Here is a 25,795-nt window from a genome sequence, read left to right as displayed (position 1 = left end):
TTTGTACTGAGCCACAAACTAATGAACCACATTTTAGCTGATCATATTTTGTAAACCTAGTCCTGTAGTTAGTTTATGTAGTTAGTATATCATGTAAACCTAGAAAATTGGGTTAACTGAATCAAACGTGGTTCATTTAATCATGGGTAAGCACATTGTACAAACATAGCTATATTATTCTTGTTTTCCCCCCACCTGCTTCCCTTCTGATGAAACACACATTAATTATGGGGTGAGGGAGTTCTGTTTCAAAAACAGTCTATTTTTAAATTTGGGGTGGCACAAGAGAGAGAGGAAATCTTCTAGCCTGCGCAAAGTTTTGCAGGGGTGTTTAGCTTCAAAAGAACTCTCCTGGAATATCCCTCTGAAGCTGCTTCACAAAGCAGCACAAACTCTTTTTCAACAGAAAGCTCCCAAGACCACTTCCAGGAGCTAACCCAACTGCTGAACAAGACTAAAAGCTATTGGAAGCATCACCTCTATGCCCTGAGGGGGCACATCTTGAACACCTCACACACTTTGGTCCTTTCTACTTCAGGGCTTCAAAAAAGTTTCATCTGTTATGTTTGGTGTTGATCTTAGGTGCTGCCTGATATGGCAGTCACTGGATTCATATAGGCAGGATTTTACGGGGAAGAGCCAAAGACATCTTTCATTCATACCCAGCCGTAAGTCTCCCCATTCAGCACCATCATAACTTCAAATGGTCGCTGAAGAAGTGGTCGCTAAGTGAGGACTACCTGTATGTGGATTTTGTGATACTGAGGTATCTTAATAAATTAACCTAATTCAGGTTTTAAACCTGCAAGTCATATTTGCCCAACATATGCGCCCATGGAAGCAAGGTTTACTCAATTAACTGCACGTTGGGTTTTGTGTGAGTCATGTAGGGCTCATCCACACTTCCTGGTTGCCCAATTTACCATTTGCTGAAGACAGGTTGTCATCATGCAGCTGTCATCTTGTTGCTAGCCTGCCACTGAGGCAGCCCAAGGCCAATTTTACGCATGTACTGTATGCAATCCTTTTAAGCCAGCACCAGACCTTCCATGCCGATAATCTAGGGCAGATGAAGAAGGAGGCTTGAGGAGATGCAGTTAGGATCCCTGATCTGTTCTGCTGCAAGTTGCTGGATAGGGATGCTGAGGGTTGCATCTTTCGTCTAGCCCCTGGGCTCAGCAACTGTTCTGTAGCCACTTCCTTTTCCTTATTTAAATGGATGGGTGACTGATTGGCCTAGAGGAGGCCTGCACAGTATAAGCCTACAGGCCGCCCACCAAGCTGCCTTGTATGGCCCACCAGCGTTTTTTGAAAAGTTAATAAATTCACTGTTGCCAAGCCCATTAAATGCCTCCCGTAATGGTACGTGGGAATGACTTTGAGAGGTGAGGGGAAGAGATGCTGCCCAGGGAACAATCAGATAAAAGGGGGTGGGGGGGAGCCCATGGCTGCATAACGGATAGAGAAAGAAACTTAGAAAGGACACGCCCTAACTACTCAGGCGGTAAATAGGGAGGGTGGGAGGTTTGTACTTTCAGACTTGCAAGATTCTGTCAATGTAGCCTTACAATAAATTAGAATTAGCTCATCTTGTCATGTTTCTTGTCTGGTCTACCTGGGAGGCTGCCACCTCCAAACCTTGCGCTGCCACCACCAGCTCCAGCACTGCCACTGCTCCATTAACTGCTAAACAGCTGATTGGTGAACCAGTATTCCTGGCCTGTGGCCTGTGATTATTTTTAATTTATCAAGGTGGCTCTTTCCCCTCTACTAGTTGTGCAAGCTTAGCTTAGAGAGAGCTTGTTCCCTTCAAAGATGAGAAGCCTTCAAACTGACCAGCTTGTTTCAGCTGAATAATCTCACTGAAAGAATGGGACTTTAGAACTTCTGTAGCCTGTAGATCAGTGTTTCTCAATTTTGGCAATTTTAAGATGTCTGGACTTCAGCTCCCAGAATTCCCCAGCCGGCATGGTGATTTCAACGAGTAATTCTGGGAGTTGAACTCCAGACATCTTAAAGTTGCCAAGATTGAGAAACACTGCTGTAGGTGGTTCTCTATGGTGCTGTCTTCCTTGCTTTTCAAAACAGAGGCTGGGGGTGTGCCAATCCTTAGGGGGAGAACTGGAAAGGGACAGAGAGAAAAACAGGAGGAGGGAGGCCACTTCTTGTGCTGTGCTGCCTTTCAGCTATGCGGAAGAGAAGTGTCTTTTCCATGGCAGCCCCTATCCTATGGAACACCCTTTCCTCTGAAATTCGACAGCCCCCACCCCCTTTTAACCTGCTGAAGAGCACTCAAGACCTGGCTTTTCTGCCAAGCATTGGGATAGGGTGAGCTTTGTGACATGAACCTGTTGTGGGCTGTATGGGAAAGTTTAGCTATGATGCCAGGTCTTTTGGTTTTAGTATTTTTATTGTACATAGATGTGGTTTTATCTCTTGGTTGTGAGCCGCCCAGAGTTTGGTACAAGATGGTTGGCTATATAAATGTTTTAAATAAATAACTAAGTTTCTGCCCCATGCATCTTCCAATCAGAAAATCAGTGGCAGGAGAAAGAGGTGACAGGGCAGGGGCCAGGCTGAGCAGAAACAGTTAGTAAGTAACTTTCAAAAATAACTTCTTACACTTGTTCCATTTAGGCTTGGGATTTTGAGGCTTGGCTGCAATAAATCTTTTTATAGAAGGTCCAAGACAATAGTTCTCCATTGTGGTCTCATTCTCCTTGCCTTTTGTTTCACTTTTTCATTTTGGGATGTTGGTGGCTTTCTGCCCCTAACCCTGCCAAGGTATCAGATCTTTGGAGCAGAAGTTTACACTCTCTACCTTCAAGGTAAATTCAATTCAATGAGAAAAGGATTTCAAACTCAACTGACACAGCCTTTCCTCTTTGGGTTCAGGAAAGCAATGGGTGGTGACTAGGAGAATCTGCAGGAGGAAGGGGGAAGAGGGGGATGGGGTCAAAAAAGTCAATATGGTGTGTCTGGCCACATAAAAAAGAGGTGGAGTTTTGATCTTTTGGTTGTGGCCACTATCTTGGTTTTTTTTATCCCCCCCCCCTTTATGATAATATAGGGAGGGAAGGAAAAAGACATCAGGGAATCTACCGATTATTGCCTTGAAACTACTGAGCACTGAAACTTGTGTGGTCAGTAGCACCAACGGGCTCTCAAGGATGGGAGGAAGACAAGTTGGACCTGGTCTGTGAATGCTATGAGCTTGATCTCACGAGCTTAGCCCACAAAACATATTAAACCACCAAGCTTATCACTAATGAAGTTCAGCTTGTCATCGTCTCTGTCGCTACAATACCAAACTGTGCGCTACAACCAATACTTTGATCTAAATATCTGCATTGTGCACTTCCTGAGATTATTTAGTGATTCCTGAGCCACAGATGAATAAACTAGGGTTCAGCTAAACGTGGCCTGAGAACACACCCTATACCAGTATTTCTCAACCTCAGCTGTCTGGGGGAATTCTGGGAGTTGAAGTCCGCACATCTTAAAGTGGCTGAGGTTGAGAAACTGCCCTACACTGCAAGATATGAGTTGTCAAGGCAAGCGTATGCGGAGGGACCTCCATAAATCGAGCCACTGCCCCAGAACCAGCCAAACCGATGCTTTGCCTACGAAGCCGCCCAGGACTGAGGCCCTCAGCGGAGGAGGATGACGTACGGGTCAGGTGGGGAGAAGGCAGTCTATCATGCTCATGCGCAGCTCATGTCTACGGCTAAAGAACCGCCCGGCTCAACTGATCCACCTAAAGGAGAGCGGACAGGCCCGCCCGGCCGCGCGTGCGCAGTCAAGGCTCGGCGTTCTGGCGACGGCGTGCGTTGGGCCCGCCTTTTCCTCAGCCGTCTGCCCAAGATGGCGGAATACGACTTGACTAACCGCATCGCGCACTTCTTGGACCGGCACCTGGTCTTTCCGCTCCTCGAGTTCCTCTCCGTCAAAGGGGTGAGTACGGCGACCCTCCAGTCCACGAGCGGCGGGGACTCGCGGCGGAAACTCTCTGGGAACCTCGTTGAAGCCGGCCTGGCCCGAGTGAGCCTGGGCCGCTCGCTGTGAGGCGGCGTTTGAGTGAGGCCTGCCGCCGTGTGCGTGGCGCGGTGACCGAGGTTCGCGAAGGAGAAAGCTCCGGCTCACTAGCGAACCCTCGAGCTGTGACTTTTCTCAAACCATATTTGTAGATTTAGTTACCGGACTTGTTCTAAATAGCCGGCTGGGCGGATTTAGGACGTCAAGCAGCGCCGGTACTTGGATGGGAGACCACCACGAAATCTCAAGCCCGTTAGGATGAAATGCAGCTATTTCCCCTCCCCTCCCAATCGGCATGTTTGTATCGGTGCCCAGGAAACTGATGCAGTAAAGCTACCTTTTACTGATGAAGAGGTTTCTTTTGAGCTTGGGAGCCATTTCTGTATAATGGCTTTTATATAATTTTTATATAATTTTATATAATTTCTGTATAATGTACGGCTTTTAAAGTTTAGAAAAGGGCCGACTTGAGATCATCTTCTCCTTCTATATAACGTGGAAGAAAAGCTTTTTCATTCCAAATTCCCATTCCCATTTTACTTAAGTAGTAAAGAATCTCATAGTGCAGAAGAGTCTTCTGCATCAGATGCATAAGCATGGTCCTTAGCCGGTTTACAATGGCTGTGCTGTAATACTGTAATTTTAGGTGGTACGAGGTACTTTTGGTGTTGTTGGAACACATTGCTAAGTGCCCTCCCTCTGGAAGTCTGCAAAATTAGTAGTAATCTTAATAGCTGGATAACATGTGAAGTTCTTGGGAATTGAGTGCGTTGATTTCTGGTTCTATTGTACTTTTTATAAATTGACTTCTATATAATGCTCTCTTAAAAAAAGACATCTTCTGTAACAGTATTGCAGCTGGCACAGTCTGCAAGAGATGCTGTAGAATAGTGGGTTAAGAAATTGTTCTAAAAATTGGAAAATTTTCAGTATGAATCATTATATAATGCTAGATTTAAGCAGTAGAGCTTTGGATTTACTTCCAAAAGATACTTTGGAGTGTACAAAGACAGAAGCATAGTAAGTGTCTGCAACTCTTTATAGCAACTGCTTCATGATCACAGGAAAAGACATGGCTGCTTTAAAAAGTTGGGGACAGGTGCTGTGTTTGTGCCCAAACACGCTCATTTTGGGAGTTGAATCTGAAGCATTGCGTAGCCCTGATAAATACACTGCCATCCTATTATTTCAGTTTCCCTAATCCAGTCTGTTACAGTGGATTTACAATTATTACTATATAACAATATCTATAAAAATCTTAGAACACTAAAAGCTGGACAGTTGCTGCCAGGCTATAATCAATCAAAATAAAGTGACTGAAGGTCCATCCTTCTCAGTCAAGTCATTTATCTAAAGCTCCATGTGCTGTGTCACCTAAATATGAAATCTAATGCACATTTCAGTCTGAGTTATTTATGTTAAACTGAAAGTATGGTATTTTATTGTTAATAGTATATGCTGCCAGCTGCTTCTTTGTATTCATATATCTATGTATGAATTTAATGCAAAAACAGAAATATAAAAATTATATTTAGAATCAAAATTACATCTTGTATATGGGATTATTTGTGAATCAGTGCAAAAAAGGCTTTCCTATAATGCTTACAGTCTCTACACCTTACTTAACCACAGGAATATATATACTGAAATAGCCCCTTCCCCTGGGATGATGGAACCATGAAATCTCCAGTATGAGGGCATGACTTTCTCTAGTCTGAGAGCTCATGTTAGGATGGTTTATACTAACAAATTGTCTGTAATGCTCACTATCTTTGTGCAGAAAAATCTGATTAGCCCTTGTTTTTGGATGCTATTTACAATTTATGCCCCTTGTGTTTAATTGAAACTGTATGAATTACATGTGAGTTGGTAGTAATAATAACAATAACAATAATAATTTATTAAACTTGTATGCTGCCTCAACTCTCCATAACTCTGGGCATTTTACAGCAATCAAAGAAATTACAATAATCTTTAAAAAAGGTAACAGATGGCAAGCATAATGAAGTGAAGAGTCTCACTCTGCATTTTGAAATCTTTTGGATAAAAGCCGATCATAATGGATGACTTGAAACTAGTAAGTTAAACTGAAAGCATGAAGCTAATTGCTCAGGTGTCTTGATTTCAAGAAAAAGATGGTAGAGGTCTGCAAATCATGCCACCTAATTAACTCAAAAGTCTGTAAATTGCACATTGCCCAGTTGCAGGATGAATTCTGTACTAAAGGCTTTTGGTAACTGGCAGGGCCCAGTTTTAGTAATCTCAGATGTTGCTTTATGTAACATGGTACTGTGGGCCATATCCAGAGATGTGCAAGGGATGTCAGAGTAACTATCAGCATTGTGGCATCGTAGCACAAACTCTGTTTCCTTTCTACTTGTGTCACAGTGTTGCATACATGCTCAAAAGGGGCAGATACTTGTGATACTGCTTTCAACATTCTGACAAAAGCAGCAGCAGCACACCCAGAGTCATGAACTTGAGATGAATTGAAATAATGAAAGATAGAGAAAGAAAAAAAAAAAGAAACTGGCTATATCCACTGTTAATGTGTTTCTGTTCAGTCTGTATGATTTTTAATTTCTCTCCTCTTTACTTGTGTCCCAAGACTGTAACCTTCTGGAGCAGATTCAGGGTACCTGAATGAGTATAGGTATTAATAAACTGTTTACTTGGCAGACTATGAAACTCCTTGGACCAAAGGATACCATACTAAATAATGATATGCTGAAATAAACTTGAAATTAAAGGAAAGAAATAGGAATTCTTTCACAGACATTATTATTTTTCCAGATATACGATGAAAAGGAACTACTGCAAGGAAAACTGGATCTCCTTGATGACACCAACATGGTGGACTTTGCTATGGATGTCTACAGAAATCTTTATTCTGATGATATTCCTCAAGGTATGTGGTTTGGTTTTAAACAGAACTGTTGCATAATCTCTAGTCGGTCTTCATAGATTCAAAGAAATAAAATTCATAAATAAAATCTTGTAGTGAACTTCAGATCAGAAGGCTTAGATTCAGAAGAAATGTAATGTTCTATAAACGTTCCATTCTTTAAATTATCTTATTTATGTGTTCATCTGCATTTCCATAGTTCCTGGTATAGCTCTAGTTGGGTATGTATAATCTGAAATAGGGAGGCAAAAAACCCTTATTTAATCCAGATTTAGAGACAAAAGAAGGCCAATTATTCTCCCTTATTTACTGAAAATTGTCTCATCTGACACAGTGTCTGAGATATAGGTGAAGTATACCCATATTTCTGTCTTCTAGTTCTGGAAACTTTGTTTTCTTTATGGGAACATGAGGAAGCCCCGAGATTTGGGAGAGAACTGAGTCTGTCCTTCTTATTTGGATGGTTGAAGGAAAAAAAGCAGACAACATATGAGAAGTCTGGAAATGCCCTATTTCGCATCCTGTCAAACATGATGCATCATTAGCTAATATTAACTGAGCATTCATTGCACAAAATCAGTGTTAACCAGATGACTCTTCTCTCCTTCCCTGTTGCCTTTAATGACAAGATTCCCCTGAAACTAGGGATAATTCATCTGTCCTGGAATGCTGCTTATCTGGCAAGTCAAACTTTGTGCATAGTCTTCCCACCTAATTCGCTATAAATTCTCAGAGGTAGAACATCACTGTGGTTGATAATTCAGTGTTTTCTGGAAACATGTTTCTGTTTTATTTCTTTTTTTCTGTTTGTCTTCTTTTGCATTAATCACGTTTTCTGGATTTAAAAGTTTGCCCATGTTCTTTTTTCCACTGCACTCATTAAACATCTAAAGTCTTGAGTAATTTTGCTGTATCATTTATGGTTTTAAAATTTCATTTTAATTTCAAACTTCTAAACTATTATTGTCTTCATTTGTTGAACAAGCCTGAAGCAATCTTTCAGAAGACCAACGTAATCACAACTTTATTTGTCCAGTATCTATGGCTTCTGCTAATGCTAAAAGAAATGGATAGAACACAGGAAAAAAAAATAAGCTGGGGCTCATAGTCTCTCAGATTGCTGTAGTTCATAGTTACAACAGAAAACCATGGTTTCAAATTGTGTCCTTCAAAAGGAGATACAGTAATAGCTCTTTTCTTGAAATGAATTGTCACATTTTGCCAAGCCCAAAATAATAATTTTAAAAAAGCTACATCACGTTTGTATTAAATGTACAATGTATCTAATTTGGTATTAGATGGTAACCTTACATCTATGATACTTTCTGCTAAAAATTTTGTAAAGTTATATTTTTAATAAAGTATGGTTAGTTAAAGTAGCTGTGAATGCTGGAATATATACTATTATATCCATATGCTTAGAATTATAGCTTGCATAGATCACCAGTTATATTTTATTTTTCATCCAGCCTTACGTGAGAAGAGAAACACAGTAGTTGCACAACTACAACTGCTTCAGGAAGAAATGGATCCAATTGTTAAGATGTTTGAGGACAAAGAAACAACACTTCAAATGCAGTCCACCAGGTAAAACTTCTGCATGTGGTCTTCCTCTGTTATAAACATCATGAAATGCTTGAAAATCTGCTGCTTTTCTTCAGTTAAAGGTTTTTCTGTGGGTAAGTGATGCTGTTCACAGCGAACTGCTAGGCTTGTCTACACAGAAGTGAGTCCCACATAATTAATTGAGCAAGGTTCCTTAGTAAATGTGCCTAATGCTTTAGATTAAATTGCCAAGAAAGTATTTCTGTATGAAACTATTCCTTCAGGAAAATGAGAAGGGGAAAAGGAGTGAATCCAAAGTTATTCCCATTTTGTTTTTTATCCACTGCAAGCGTATGATTTTTTTTTTCCAAGAACAAAGCCAGGAGGGGGGGAATAGGATTAACATTTTCCTATCCCCTGTGCACTACATTCAAATCCAATTTGATTACAAGCTGTCAAAATATGACTAATTGTGGTTTGTTGTGTGGGTCAATTGATCATAGTTAAATGTTAAGCTTGGATAGTGTGCTGCATGGGCACACTATCTCTGCTTTGGCGTTAAAGACTTAGTATCCATAAAAGGTTGTTTGAAATGAATTATCTTTTAGCAGTCATATTTTAATTTTTTTTTAAATATGCCTATCATAACAAATTAACTTTTATTTATTACAGGGATGGTCGGATGCTATTTGACTACTTAGCCGACAAGCATGGTGTATGTATTTACTATTAAATCTATAAAACTGAGTTAAACTTTTATTTTTGCCTTGTACTTTAAATGCCGCTTGTGAATCTCATTTAATGAAAAAATGAACAAATATTAAATTTGTTCCTGATATTAAATATTCCTACAATTGTGATTACTTTTTATAATTTTGAAATTAAATCATTGTTGATATGGCATATAATAATGTATATTTAGGTAATTCTTCCAAATTATGGTTAGAAAGTATTAGAATAATTGCTTTCTGGGCAGGCTGTGGAAGAGAGGAAGAACCATGTGGTATCCTTTTGGCAATACACAGTCTTTCTAAGAATCACCCTCATTCTGATTCAGTCCGGTCTTGCACATTAATCTAACTTTTAAAGTATTTAGGGTTTTTTTTTTTTTAAAAAAATTAGGAATTCACCTATTGATAATACGTGAATCTCAACATAATAAAAATGAAATTAGAATACAAAATACATTTTAAAGAAATAAGTACCTGTCTTCCATCCCTAAGGTAATCTTCCAGATCTCTGTCATTAATCCAGTTTATTTAGTTAAGGTATTCAGGATTATTCTTGCAAATCCTTTAAACTTAGTGGTAAACCACTTTCCAGGCATGCAAAAAATACAGACAGCCTGTTTGAATTCACTTCAAACGTTAGTAAATAAGGATAAGTAGGTAAAGCAAAATAACAGGTCCTGTTCCAACAGCAGAGCATGGACAATTCTACAACTGAATTATTACCCTAATGTGCCCTGTTTTCATCCATTTTGAACCAAACAAGGAAAGCTGTCCAGGTGAAAGACTTGGGTGCCTGTTGGCTTTAGTACATGAGAATTCAGTCAGCATGTTCAGTTAATTTTTAAGGAAGATAAATTAGAACCCAGAGTCACTGCCTAGCTGCTTCATATAGTCCTTTTCTGCCAGTAATGACCAAATAACTTATTGATTATGAGTGTAATTATGTCTCATTCTGGACTTTTGTATAGTTAAAGCTCATTTCTGTAGATGGTTATCATTTTAGTATTCCAGTATATGCCTTAAATGTGCAGCTTAACGAGATGGTTAGCCATATTAAGTGTAGGAGAATTGTAACACTTTGAACATTTTTCTGTGTAGAAAAATCAAGTTTAATAGAGCATAAAATATATTTGAGTGATTCTAGGCTAGCTCATTCATAGTAATACAAAATCACTAATTTTGATCAGTGTCTATTTTCTATGTTCAGTCTGATGTAGCAGGACAATGATGTGAACATACTATCACTTTTTGCTACCCAGTTATGCATTTTTAAAGAAATTTTAGATCTTAAATATTATTAACTTTTTCTTGATACTACTTATTCTCTTTATGTTTTTCAGTTTAGGCAAGAATATCTAGATAGTCTTTATAGATTCGCAAAATTCCAGTATAAATGTGGTAATTATACAGCAGCATCAGAATATCTATACTTGTTTAGAGTATTGGTAAGTATCTTTATATTATACTTCTAAATTATGATCTAACTTGCCACAGGATCCTCTAGATAGTAGGTGTACAATAATAAATTGTACATGGACTGCACTTTAATTTAGGGACATAGTTCATATGGTTATGTATTTTTGAAGGGATATTGCCATTTTATATATTATAGCAATTTGTATTTCACTTACTACTTTAGTTGGCTTATACTTCTAAACACATCAAAGTACAATTCATAACATAATCAGTAAAATCCATATGTTCATCTGCTACTATCAGCTCCTCAGGACCATCGTAGCCTCTTAAGGTCTGTGTGTTTAATTCCTAAGAGTAATCTGGAAACTTTGTACTTCTAACTTGCCTGACTAGAAATACTACATTTGCATTAAATAGAACAAATTTTTATAAGTTGATGCTTCTGTAGTTAACCAAACTAAAGTTTTAAGTTTTAGGTTGGTTAGGATGGCTATTTTTAAATTTTCATGTTATAATTACAAGTTGTCCTGGAGAAAACATATCTATGTGGTTGCTAAGAGTCAACACTGACTTGATGGCACATAATCGATATAAGTTGATTTCCAAATACATAAACCTAAATGCATGTTTGCATTTGATTCTGAAAAGGTGCTTCAAAGAACACAGGGCCAACTCCTTAAAGCAGGTGCATTTTCCTGGTATTGTGTGATTGCAGACAAGAGTGGCATCATGTGGGGTTAAATTAGAAGCACTGCACAGCCTCAGTAAGCAACATACACTGCAAACAAGGCAAATAAAGATCAGTTGCATGTGTTTACTGTATCTATTCTTAAGGGATATCTCTGTAGATTGCTTGATACATTTCCTTTGGCAGTTGTGTGTGACAAAAATTTGATTTAAACAGATGTGATACTTGTGGTGATGTTCCTCCTTTGCTAGAAGAACCTATCTATTCCTAGCAATGTCCATGTCCCCCCTCCCCCATCTGAGAAGTGCCAACTTCCTGACTTGCAGATAGCTCATGATTTTAAGTTACCAGAGGGAGAAGAAAACTGAAAACATAGATCTTCATCTTTTTAGTGTGATTTATGAATGTGGATTATTGATTTATTTCTAATATTTTTGGTTTTCTTTCATTTACTTGCTTAGTTTCTAGTGCAGTGAACTCTGTTTATTGGATCTTGGTTTAGCAGACTTTGGATTCAACAGACAAAGTTTCTGTTCACACACTGCCCACAATTAACTGATGAAGTCCACTGTATTGGGAATAGCTTGGGAGATTTATGTCAATTTCTGTTATTTGTGTCATTATGGAAATGACCTAAATTGATGCAAATGGTGTTAATAATGTGAATATTTGGATATTTAATGGGCGTTTAGGAGTAATGGACATCCTATTTACCACCACCACCACCACCCAAAAAAGATCCAAAGGTTTACTGTACGATCTACTTTGGCATGATAGTTTGGCTATCAAAAGAATGTTTAAATTTAAGGAAATAAAGATTATTGGACAATATAATACCCACAGAACATATACCTTAATTTTCAGAAAAATAAAAGTAATGAAGTTAATAAACAGTACTGCTAGATTTAGCAGCTGCTGTTGAGAATTTTTTTCAAATTGCTTAGAAATCATTTAAGCCCCAAAGAATTTCAGTTTTGGTGCAATGGACTTCTGTTGCTGCTCATTTGACTTATATCAGTATTCTGTTAACTTAGCCCTGAAGAGCTTATATAATATAAAAAAGAATTATTGTATCACTTGTCGATAATGAAGCCAAATAGAAAATCTAGTATTCTTTTACAGTCCTAGCACAGTAAATGTACTGTGATTGGCTGAATGAATGTTTTATTTTTTTAAGAAATGGAAACCTACATTTTGGAAAATCTAGATACTCAAACTAATCTTGCATAACCTGCTGCAAAAACAGGTTATGTGCAGTGCCAAATAATGCTACATGGGGGTATGTCAGAATAACAAGAGGAAAATTTGCCATTAGAGATCTTGTGATCTCATAGCAGGAAAAATAGCATTACCTATATGCGTTTAGACATAGATGGATAGATGGTTCCATTATTGTAAAGTTTCTGAAGTGGCTCTGTATCAAATTTTAATTTCTTTGGTCTCTCTGGATACAATATTTTGTCTATTGAGATGAAGGAAGATTTAACTATTTTTGTTCAAATATCAAAAGTTTGTGAAAAAATGCTATTTAGGGTAGAGGTTTAAGCATTAGCTAGTGCTTTTTCTTTTTTCTGCATGATTTCACGTCAATATAATTTGATTTAGTAATTTTATAGTAAACTCAGAAGTTTTATACACGTTTTCCTCATTCCAAAATACGATACTATTAATGGTCTAATGTGGGAGTTGCATGCTTCTTTCAGTAATTTTTAAAGTTGGGAAAAACGTAAGAATTGATCAGAAATTATCAGAGACCAAAAGTACACTTTTTGAATGATGATGTGGCATTCAGCTGTGCTTTGTTGCCTTTACTCAGAATAAAGAGAAGGGAGAAACATAAGTAGAATATTACAAGTGCCATTGTATTACATCTTGAGTTGAAAATTCATAATGATCCAATCAGTTAAACAGTTAGTGGCCTGTTTTCCTGTCTAGATTTTCTTCATTCTGATTAGGAAATCTTTTCAGTAGAGTTGAGGTTTTACCAGTTAAGCTTTAAACCCTTTTAAATTAGTGCGTGAAACCCCAAACTATACTGAAGTATTGTTAATGAAAGGATTGTTATTGCTTGCATTGAAAATCCTGTGCAGAAGCTGTAGCTGCCAATTCTCCAGGCTTTCCTGTTGTTTTAATCTCCAGCTGAATCTCCTTGGAAATGCCTACTGCTGATTGTTTCCTTGAAAATCAAAACTGATTTGCTAAATGAAACACAGCCCATTTTCCCAAAATTGTGGAGCAAGTATGTCAATGGTATATTCTCTGTTTGCTGGTGCCAGCCAGTCTCTAATCAAAATGTTTGACCTAGAGAAATATTAAATTATTGCGGTTATTGTAATCGGATTCACTTATTTAAAACAGGTTCCATCAACAGATAGAAATGCTTTGAGCTCACTCTGGGGAAAGCTGGCATCTGGAATTCTGATGCAGGACTGGGATGCTGCCATGGAAGACCTTACAAGGTTGAAAGAGACAATTGATAATAGCGTGAGTTTGTTTTTGTTTGATTCCCCGCATAACAAAGATGAGGGGAAGACACCTAGCGGATGTTGACATATTTAATACCAGCTCATGTTTTCCTCAGATGTCTTTTTATGGCTAACAGTGCACTTCGAAGTCTTCGGTTTCCGGCAATATTTTCACGTTTTTGCATGCCTGGAAAATGAGCTTAGTCAGTTAATTATTGATGACCCAGTCATAGCTGATAGAAGGTTGGAGTCCAGCTTTCAGAATTGGAGGCTCAAGAAGCTAGTTACCAAGAGGGTCCAAAACCATAAAATAAATAAATATATAAGAGCACTCTCTCTTCCTGTATTGCTTTTGTACTTGGAACAGTGCTTGGAAGAGTACTTAGAACAGTATTTGAATCTTACTTATCGAAGCATGCCAAAATACAATATGCAGGTAATAATCTGCTGTTATAGGTTGAAATAGAAGGAAGGTAGTGCGGGAAGAGAGGTCATAACGTATTAAATATATATAAACTCAATTGTAACTTTCAAGATAGACAAGAACTTTGGAGTTGAACAGACAAAGTGCAGGTAGAATTAGTAAGTCATGGAGAATAAAGAATAAGAACGAGAAAAATATGTTTACTTCATCTTTAACATGTGATTTTACCCTTTCCCACTTTCTGAACTTACGTATAAATCAAAACACATTTTATGGTTGCGTTCCTATTTTTTGGATGTGTTAAGCAAAAAGGATGAATTGATCTTAAATTTTCTCTTGAAACTTCAGGTTCTTCAGCATGTTATAAAACTTATTTTTCAAGGTGGGGATAGAATATAACACTTCTTAAAAATTGAATGTCTCAGGGTTTGTTTTTTTTAAAAACTTGTTTTTAAACTTGATGCCCAGGAACATTGAATACTAAGTTATTTTAGCTTAAATCAAGGATGTGGATTACTTTTGGTAAGACGCTTTCAAATCTACATCTTTGAAGATGCCAGCTGAACTTTGTTCTCCTCACTGAACTATCTTAACAGTTTAATTATTAGTTTTAAGTATATATGGTATGTTTTTATATGAATTCTGAGGTTGCTTTGCAATGAAATAATTGCACTTTACTAAAAGTTTTTGTGTTAGTTTCAGCACTGTAAGTAAGCTCTCAGTAAGTTTTCTTCTCCCTGCTCCTTCCTCTGCATGGATTGTATTATCCCGAGGATAGTACTATGCCCAGTAGTGTACTTCGTTTTTCTCTGCACTCTGGCTGCCACTTGTTTCATCCAAGCTGACCATCTCCATGGGCTACAAACAGCCCAGGCATTAGCACCAGAAATCTAATATTCTCTATCATTATCTTTGTTGTACCTCACCAATTATGGAATGCAGAAAGGTGTTATTGATTTTTTTTTTTGGCACTGAAGATGCTGATACAACCTCTAACACATTTCTGGAAAGTGTCTCAGTGCACTGGGCAAACCCCCTTAAAAAAAAAACCCACAGAAACAATCCCAAACAGCCTAAAAATAGGCAGTTGTGGGAGCAGAAGACATGTGTTAAAGGTGGAAATGGAAGCTATTTGCCTTCCAGGGGCATCACCCCTTTTCAAACATTTATGTTTTTGCTGAGTTGGGAACCACTCAAAGGTAGCACCACCTAAAATCTGCCATTTTGTCACCAAGTTTCAGTAGTGCAATTTTTTGTTAGGTGGGTGCAATTGGAGTCATGCGAAGCCCCATGTGGCTTATGGCTTGTTCACTCCTGCCATTGAGAAGCTAATAGGAAAAGTGGCTCTCGTAGTAGCCACTTGGTATTGGTTTGTTTATTTAATAAATTTATAAGGCCGCCTATCTCATATATGTACATCTGGGCAGCTGAGGATTAAAAAGAAGATAAAAACTGTAAAAACAACAAAAAAATTAAAAACATCAATAGCATAAGAGTTACTCTCTGAGTGAGATGGGTGGTGACTAAATTTGAATTATAAATAAATAAATATAAAAAACCAAGAACTTGCATAACATACCACATTCAAATCAACCATGAAAGGGGCTCACCCATACTGCCAGGGCCTCAGTCTAGATGGCAAAGCCAAGATTCTAATGCCTTGTGAAAGTCCAGATCTAACAGGGTACGTAGACACCCCTGGGTTGGTTTCAGTTAAGTAGAATAAAGTAAGTAAAGCAGTAATAGCCCACCCTTACAATGAGCAGTATGTGGTATGTGAGCAGAAGAATCTTAGCTTGCAGCAATGTTCTTGGGGCTTTTTGTCACTTAAAATTTTAACATTAAGGGTAAAGATCGATTCAATTAGCTGTTTGCATTCTTTCAGTTAGGACATATTGCTTGGTACTGTGGCTGTGGGAATAGTTAGAGAAAAAGAATTTGCCATGCAGTTGCTTTATGCCATAGGTAAGTGGCAAGTTGTATAACTAGTCTTGTCCAGCCATCCTAGTGAAAGGAGTTCAAAATTGTGATGTATTCCTATCTTAATTTGAAACAGGGTAAGGAAGAAGCTAAAGATTTCTTAAGAGATTGGAAAAAAAAGATCCACAAAAAGCTGTTCTATGCCCCTCTCTCTTCCCTGCACCATCTTGTTGCTCCCAGAGCAGTCTTTCTGGAGCATTGGGGTGTACTCCTGAATGACATGGGATCAGATACAGGGAACTGCTAAGACACTGTCTCTTGAGACGTTTGTTTAAATTCTTAGCTACCAGATCTCAAAAATACAAGCTTTAATAGTTTTAAAAAAAAACTAATTTTGGAAATGTCTTTTTCAGTCCGTCAGCTCTCCGCTCCAGGCTCTTCAGCAGAGAACATGGCTCATTCACTGGTCCCTGTTTGTTTTCTTCAACCATATTAAAGGCAGAGATAACATCATCGATCTCTTCCTCTATCAGCCCCAGTGAGTTGCGTTGTACTTACAGACAACAAGGATATAGAAGTTATTCCATACCTGGGCATATGAAAGATTTAATCAGAATATTTGAGGGTTACTGTATTTTTCTCAGATTCTTTAGATCTTGGTAGGAAAGAAATATTTGGTAAACACAAGTCTGAAGCTCAGTTCAAAGTGTTGCAGAGTAGCCAGTGTTCATGCTTGTTGAGGATTCTGAAAGTTGTAATCCAATTTATCTGGAGAACATCAGGCTAAAGGAGCTTGTAAAGAAGAAGGTACACCTAACAATTTTACAGCATTTGGCTTGATTACCGTATATTCTTGAAGTGAAATTGCTATAATATAAAGCTCTGCTTATTTTGAAAATAATTTACAAGCACTTACATGAGCGCAGCCCCTCTCTGCTATTCATAAAGCAGCCCATCTTTTTTCAGGCTTTTGGGCAAGCTTGAAAATGCTGCTGCTCTTAATACAACCCTTAAAGTAGCCACATTCTTAAAAGGAGCTTGGGCAATTCCAAACAGCTGCTTCTGAATCACTTTTAAAACATTTTCTATAACTTGGGCCAAGCTTAATTTTTATTTTTTCAAGGGGAGAGTAGCTTTTTTCCCCTCATTTTAAAGAAACTGCCACATCTATTTTAGCATGGGATATATACATATTTCATGTCTCCTACTGGAGGGATTTTTAGGACTCAAAGGGGAGTTCCAAGAGGTGCACAAATTGAATTTGGGGCCACAGATTGTCAACAGCAGTAGTATAAACTGGTTTGCTCTCTTGATTACGTCAGAATGGTTGAGTTTACACAACACACTAAGCCAAAACTGAGCAAACCTATTTGTTCCTTAGCATAGTTGGGAACTATGCTAATAGTTATAATAATAATTATAGTAATAATTGTTATTAAATAATAGCTTCATAGTAAAGAACATTTACTACTAATAATAATAACAGCAAAGAATGCTGGCTAATAGAATATTAGTAAACATGTAGGATCATGCTGAATACATATTTGAATACCTCTGTTTAGGAAACAGGTCAGTTTGTACTTCTCTGCTGATGAGCTGAATTGGTTAACCCCATGTCAGCTTTGAAAGCTGCTAACAAAGCATTTCATGGGATACTCCTTTAGAAAACTGGCTGGGATTAACAATTAATCTTTGTCTTCTAACTTGAAGCTTTTTGCACTAATGTGATACAGGAAACAATGAAGAAATATTTCAGGTAAAACCTTTTGGTAGCAGCTGTCATAAACACACATCTCCTTTGCTTTTTGTTATTGAAATTGTATTCCATTTAAAGCTATCAATGATTTTAAGGAACAACACAGGCTATCAATTTCATTGAAATTGGGTAGTGATGTAAGTGTTTCATGAGGTAATGCACTGATTCACTGCCATTGCACTATGTTCCAAGGGCATATGATTCATCATTAGTGGCCGTTATATACAAACAATGTGTATGATTTCATTTCTAGATTGAACATAGTCAATTACTGTCCTCCAGATAGTTATACTAAGTTGTTATTATGGCGAGTATTTGAGTCATTTCTCTCTCTGAAACTTTATTTTGCACAATGGCACTGAGCTCATATTTTGTGCCATAATTCATCTGTGTAACTTGACATATATTGCTTATAACTAGTATGCATTTTGTAGCCTCTGATATTTTGAAGATGTTAAGCCTTTTGAATGGAAATGCAACTTTCTTTAAAATTATTCCAGGGCAGTAGTAACTGTTATATGTCCTGCATTTTAATTATTTAATTACTTTATCATGGGGTACATCTTTAGGTTCACAGAAAGGTTTAGGGTTTCAGTTGAAGGCCAACTTTCTGATTACTACCTTTAAAAAAAAAAAAAGAAAATCTGTTTCAGGGACTCAGCATCCCTGCTCAATGCTCTCTCGTTGCTTAATCTCAAATGGCCCTTGTCTGGCAAGCATAAATATGTAAATAAATGTTGGAAGTTTCGGGGTTCAGAAAGATTAATTACATTCCAAATATTTATTATCTCAATAATACTCTGTTTGTTCAGGTATATTAATGCAATTCAGACAATGTGCCCACATATTCTTCGATACCTGACTACAGCTGTGATAACGAACAAAGATGTTAGAAAACGAAGACAGGTATTGAAAGACTTGGTCAAGGTTATTCAGCAGGTAAGGAATGTGTAAGCTTAACAGTCAGTTACTGTGGTGGCTCAAGATTTGCTTTAAGAAGTCAGCTTGAAAATGAAACTTGGGGTTTGTGTGCTGTAGGCAAATAAAAACTTACCTTTAGTGTATTCTTAATCAAAGGGAACTTTACAGCATTTGTATTAAGATTTCACTGAATTTCAGGGGTACCTTTGAAAATGCATTTAGATGCATACATTTTGGACAGGTGAGCTAAACCAAAAGCTGGAAGCCAAGGAAATCATTTAATGTTTGTGGGGATCATAAAAAAACAAACAAAATGTTTTTAAGGACACTGAGTCATATTTAATGTCACTTTTATAATGGCCATTTTATCTTAGCAGTACTTTAAAACTGTTTCACTTGTTCAGGTATAAACCATTTTGCTATAGATCATATGGGCATTGAGTATTTTACATATGTACTTACTTTGCTGTACAACTGCTCTTAAAATATGCAGGAATCTTACACCTACAAGGATCCAATAACAGAATTTGTAGAATGTTTGTATGTGAACGTTGACTTTGATGGAGCTCAAAAGAAGCTGAGAGAATGTGAATTGGTAAGAATCTTTAAAAAATAATCTTAACATTTAAAAGCCGGTAAATATTCACCAGTTACATTATCTCTGGACATAGATATATATTTGAATAGTTGTGAAAATGACAATTAAAATTTGAGTTCATTGAAATCAGGAGCGAATTGTTTAAAATTGAGAAAATTTATCCTGTAGCAAAAGAGCACATCGTTTAAATGATTAAATTCTGAAACCAAGCCAGTAGCTGGTTTATATTTAAACTTGAGGTTAATGCCATTTGCTTATAGTGTTAAATTGCTTTAGCCAAGGCTGTATAAATATGCATCTCTGAAGCTCAGCAGAATAATATTTGTCTGGTTCGGTCTTACTCCTTTCCAAGAAGTCACGGGGAAAATGGTGCAGTATGGGTTGTTTACCATATGGAATGCGTTTTGAGTTTTGGGGAATTCTGACAGGGTTTGCATTTTTGAGCCACATTGTCATTTAAAGAAGGTATTTGCAAGTACTCCATATAATCTTGGTTCCCCCATTGCTCTGCCCATGTCTGAAAATAAATTGTGTGTTGTCTTCCAGGTTCTTGTGAATGACTTCTTCTTGGTGGCATGTCTTGAAGACTTCATTGAGAATGCACGACTCTTTGTATTTGAGACTTTCTGCCGGATCCACCAATGCATCAGCATAAAGTAAGGGAACTTGAAGTACAGTAGAAATGCTAATTTCTAAAATCAGATAAATCGTAATAATGTGAAGATACTTAATTAGTAACAAAACAACCAGAAAGAAAGAATCCGTGTTCTAAAAATCATCATCCATCCATCCATCAAATTTATCACCACCCAACTCTCCCCGAAGAGGGATTCTGGGCTGTTTACAATAAAAATAAAATTAAATAACAATACAATATAAATATTATAAATATAAATACAGAATAATATATAAAATGAATATAAAAGTCCAGATGGTCCAGAATTCTCTATCAGTTGTTATACTTGATGCTTTGTTTTGCTTTTGTTTTATATGTGATCTAAACTTCAAATTCCACATAGCTTATTACTATCTGGCAGGAATTTCTCTTCAGGTACCAAATACTGTTCTGTGAATATTATGGAATCCTGTGTTCCTGCATAGCAAATAAAAGAGAAAATTGTGAAGGCAAGAACATTCTCTGCACACGTGTATCCATAGTTATAATGAGAGCATACACATAAGATCAGTAGATGCTACAGTCCCTGGCCAAAATGAATGCTGTAGGGACTGTAGCATCTACTGATCTTATGTCCATTTTCTCTTTTATGTTAGTGTTAGTCCATGCTACCTTGAGTTACTCTTCGAAAGCACTAAATTTTAAGATAGTTGGCCAGAAAGGCAATAGGTAGCACTTAAATTAAAGGGATTGCACTGGGGAACTATTAAAATAGAGGCTCTAATGTTACCTGTTGGCCATGTTTCAAATAAAAAACAGCAATCTTTACTGAAGCCTAGAAGCTAGCAAAAAATAGGCTTTATAATTCTCAAATTAGTAGAAAACTAAAAGAAATGCCAAGAAGTTGTAGAAAGCCACAGGAAATGCTATCTGCAGAAAGTGTGTTAACAGGACCACAAATGCTGTCTCATATTGTAATGATACTGGAATAAATTTAGTCATGAAGTGACAGTTTTGTAAGTCTGTCCCAGTAGTTAAAAGCCTTCTTTTGAAATTCTTAGGTCTCAGAACAAGCAATCTGATAAAGCACATCAAAGTGATCTCTATCTAATGCTCAATCAATCAATCAATCAATTTTATTTCAGTCATAGACCAGCATACCTATCTAATGCTTTATTGCTTGAATTAATATAAAACCTTCCTCAATTACTTCACCAAGAGCAAATGGACATTCAGCAAATGGAAGAAAGTTTAGTGAGGTTTCTTATAGTTATGTGTTGTTTGAATATTGGCTGAAACTGGTCATCCTACCAAAGATCCTACCAAAGCAAATTCCTTCACCACTCCAGTGTATATATTTTGTAATTATTTTTTATTTATTTAAATGTAAAGGCATTAGCCGCCCAACTCCAGTGGAGTCTGGGTGGCAGGTATATTGTCTCATTATAATGTGTGGCCTTTTTCATAAACTTTACCTGTAGGATAACATCTAATTTGGTTTTCATGGAGTATATAATAAGATCCATAAGCTGTCTCTAAAAGCTTGGGTAGACCATTGGACTGCCTTAAAATAAATTGGATTGGCTACAAGATATGTTTGTTGAGTTAGAAAGTAATAGCTGCTTGTTTTTATGACTACCCCACCTTGCTTTTTATTTTGCATAGTTTAATTGGCTAAAAAAATACAAGATTCCACTACAGATCTTAAAGTATTCCTATTACAGTATTTTCAAACAAGTAATAATAGCTCTTCTTTAAGACATATCAGCTAGGCCACTTTTCTTTATATTACATTTAGAAATTCCAGATTATATTTTAAAAAGTCTAGTTTAAGTTTTAATCTAGACTTTCAGGGAAACAAAATCTTGGTACAGGGGAATTTTGCTTTTCCATTTTACCATCGTTTCTGGTTGATTACCTTCTTTTCTGGTTGATGCTGGGCCAGGATTGAAAACAAAACTGGCCTCAATGTAGGAATTGTAAAATAAATTATTTAGCTGTTCAGCACAATATCAGCATGATCCCAACCTAGGAAGTAGTGCAAAGATCAAAACAAGGACATAATTCTATTAACTTTTTTTTTTTTAATTTCTCCCTTTCCTCAGTATGTTGGCAGATAAATTAAATATGACTCCTGAAGAAGCCGAGCGATGGATTGTGAACTTAATCCGAAATGCGAGGCTAGATGCCAAGATAGATTCAAAATTGGTAGGCTCCATATAACACCCTAATCTGATTTATAGTGAACTCTTAAAACTCATTAGCTACTAGAACATGAAGTGCTTCTTGTAGTTTCTGCTCTCTCTGTATATGTGTATTTGATTCAGAGATGACTAGTATACAGTACCATCCTAAGAGGAATATGGAGTGAAGGCTTCGAACGATTTAGACAGTAATATGTAGTTTATAACTTCTCTGTAAAATATACAAGTATTATCTCTATAAAGGAAATTGGCCATTAACCAAAAACCTTAAAATTACATTGTTAAAATTTGGCAACAAAATGAGCACACTTGGGCCATATAGTTTCAGGATGTTTGGTTGGGGTGGGGGGGAGGCAGAAATGGGAGTTGATTGCCACATGGAGGATGCCCATTCCATTCCCAGATGTATTTTTTGATGAATTTACGGTCAAAGTCCCAAAGGAAACCAGATTCAGGATAAAATAATAAAGTAAGGAATTAACACATTGGAGAGAGGGAGGCAAAGATAAAGATGTATTGATCTAGTTTCTGTCACATATTTTTTTCTTAAATTGAAGAATAATCTAAGCTATAGTTTGAAAATTTCAGAGAAAATACTGGAAAATTTAAGGTACAGTGTACTAATTTACCAAGGATAGCTTAAGTAGTAATTTCTACCCATAAAAATCTATATATCTGCCAGTTTTGAATGTGAGCTCTATTAATTGTACAGCCTGTACAAACTTTTTGGGGTAATATGTTTATGGGTTTTCTTTAAGGGCCATGTGGTTATGGGGAACAATGCAGTATCTCCTTATCAGCAAGTGATTGAAAAAACCAAAAGTTTATCTTTCCGGAGTCAGATGCTGGCTATGAATATTGAGAAAAAACTAAACCAGGGCAGTAGGGCTGAGGTAAGCAGAAGATATATATTTTCTTTTTAAAAATATTGAATGCAAAAGAAGAAGAATACAGTCTATAAGGAGAAATTTGGTTCAGTTCTCCTCAGTAATTCAAAGTCAAATCAGTATATATTTAAGAAAGGTCAGGTGAATAGTTGACCTAGATTAATTAATGTAAGCAAAATAAGGAAGCCAAGTGTCCTCAAAGACCAATATATACCTCAGAGACCAAAGTATACTGACAATATTAGCAGTGTAGGCTGCAGTCTCCAAAATGGAGAACTTACTAAAAGTGTGGTATCTCATTAAGGGTGTTCAATTTATTAATTACATATCTGCCCTTTAACTCTTTTCCGGAGTAGAATATTCTTAGGGAAATATTTTTGCTCAGGATGTTTGAATTAAACACATTTATCATATAGAGAGACAGTGTCTTTTCTCCCCTCGTCTCCAATGAAAAGCCTGGGTGTCATGAAAGATTAGTTTTAAGTTTAGCATTTCTTAGGATAGGAGAATTTAGGGGTGTGTGTGTGTGTTTGGTTTCTGCCATTGTGTTCCCTTGCATTGCCAGTATTGCTATTCTTTTTTTTTCCATCTCAGTTTAGCCTGTTTTTGCCAATTCTGTTGGAAAGGAGGAAGGAGAATGGATGTTGATGTAGTATGTTGCTTTATTTCCATGTATAAGGATAGTTCGTATGTGTGAGAGAGTATTTCCATGACAAATAGTATACAGATAGGCATTAGTTGATTTTACAAATGTGATTATTTTATTTTACAGGGAATTTATTTTAATGTAGGTATTAATTCAGTTAATACAAACTTTACTTATCCCAGGCTGGCCATTTTTAGGGGACTGTTTGCATATACATATATTTACACATAGATATGCACATCTATATTTGCTTGAGGAAAGAACAGGATTGATTTCAGGTAGAATTAACAGCCCTGAGTTTAAAGGTAGAAGCTGGGCATTGCAGAGGAATTTTGTCTGTATTTCTTTTTTACGTCTAGTCTTCCTTTTTGTGGGGATTCTCTTATATTCAGGGCTGTCTTCTTTTTGGAAAAATACGGTGTTTTCTGATACATAAAGCCAAAGTTTTATAGTTATTCATTAGGAATATAAGACATACTGTTTTCTAATTTTCATATTTACTTTTTTTTAAAGGCACCGAACTGGGCTACTCAAGATTCCAGCTTCTACTGAAATGCTTCTAGAAGCAAAAGACAACCTCATTTGACAATTATGTGCTGTTTTGAAGGGGTGATAATTATGTGAACTTTTCAGTACATGTTAATCAGAATAAAACTGTCTACTTTTAATTGGTTGGCTATCTTTAATTGGATATGTGAAACGTTTTTATTCAGGTCAGCAAAACTAGTGATTGCTTGAAAGCTTAAAAAAATCTAATTTAAATTTAAAAGAGTTACTTAAATTTCAGCTATGAAAAGCCCCTCTGGAGATATTTTTAAAAATCCATGTTTAAACATTGCTATTAGAGTATATTACAGATTTTTTCTCCACACTTCAACTTAAAATGGCACCCATTATTTTCTGTTGAATGCCGTCTTACCTCAGAGGTAATCTGTTAGGGTTTCAAGAAGAGCAAGGCTGAAGCAAGGCCTGGATGAGACTATAGCCAGAAGTGGGTGGCAATACCCATTTTTGTTCAGACAATCAACTTTGTGACACCATCTTTTTTTGGTTGCTTTTCCTGTAGCTTGGAAGAAGTCTTGTCAAAGGTTCTGAACTTCATTGGTTGAAATTGAAAAAAAAGATATGTCACTGGGACATACCTTCTCCAGAGATGAATTTATTGTGTTTTCTTCCCCATGGAAATCAACAGTACATATCAGATTGCTGGAACTATCATTAAACAACTATAAGTAGGGAAAGTATGTATCCTAAATAGTTGTAGTATCTACTTTTAGATGATTTTGTGTACTTACAGTCATTACAACTTTAAAAAGAAATAAAATATTAACAGTAGCATGACAAAACATTGCTTTTAATGTAGAAATGATAAAAATTGAGTGTGGTGAGTGAATGATTACATATAGAAAAATAAATGGAAATTACTTCTGTCAATAACAGATGTGATAAATTGTGACCTTGTTTAGAATAGGCCAAGATTAGAGGTGAGGTGGAACTCACTGAAAATTTCTACACCGAGGAGCCTGTCTGGGGTTGCAGCAGTACTTAGTGAGCAAGCACTGCTTCTTGGGGAAGAACAGTAGAGGAGATGTGTTTATGATGACAAAAATGCCAATTTTTCTATCAAAACTTTATATAAAGGTTTTGTCTATGGCAATTTGTAATTCATTATCATGAGAAAAATAAGGTTTTAGCTCATTAAAATGAGTATCAGTAGCAGATTTCCAAGTCACTTTTTTCTGGCCGTGTTGGACAGGGTACCGCTCCACTGGCTGCATTTATAACTTCAAATGCACTTCATAGAGAATACGTGCAATTAACAACCTAAAACGTATTACGTGTGTGTGTGTGTGTGTTCGTATGCACAAACTCAATAGATGTTCTAGGTTGGACAGTGTCTTACAGAGATTCTATTCAAACTTCATTCCTTGTGTAGCAAGGTAAAGAAGAACTCAGAGTGACTTTTAGCTCGTGGCATTTGCTGCTCACTTTCCTGCAGTGAAGCCCATTAAGAAACTGGAAGTTCCTCAGTCATTTG

At 36.8% G+C, this 25,795-nt stretch overlaps 1 protein-coding gene across 1 annotated transcript; it reads left to right on the top strand.

The window, feature by feature from the left end:
• Positions 1-3,795: 3,795 nt before the first annotated feature.
• Positions 3,796-24,425, top strand: EIF3E (eukaryotic translation initiation factor 3 subunit E). Its single transcript, XM_063299596.1, has 13 exons — positions 3,796-3,954; positions 6,829-6,943; positions 8,410-8,527; positions 9,158-9,200; positions 10,557-10,661; positions 13,679-13,804; positions 16,543-16,667; positions 18,698-18,824; positions 19,300-19,401; positions 19,951-20,060; positions 22,126-22,228; positions 22,983-23,117; positions 24,271-24,425. Exons 1-13 carry the CDS (start codon positions 3,865-3,867, stop codon positions 24,307-24,309), a joined length of 1,338 nt encoding a protein of 445 aa, XP_063155666.1. The 5' UTR covers positions 3,796-3,864; the 3' UTR covers positions 24,310-24,425.
• Positions 24,426-25,795: the final 1,370 nt, after the last annotated feature.

The sequence above is a fragment of the Candoia aspera genome, chromosome 3 (genome assembly GCF_035149785.1).
Source record: "Candoia aspera isolate rCanAsp1 chromosome 3, rCanAsp1.hap2, whole genome shotgun sequence".
In the NCBI taxonomy this organism is placed as follows: domain Eukaryota; kingdom Metazoa; phylum Chordata; class Lepidosauria; order Squamata; family Boidae; genus Candoia; species Candoia aspera.
The sequence above is the reverse complement of the archived record's forward strand: the minus strand, read 5'-3'. Positions and strand labels throughout refer to the sequence as shown.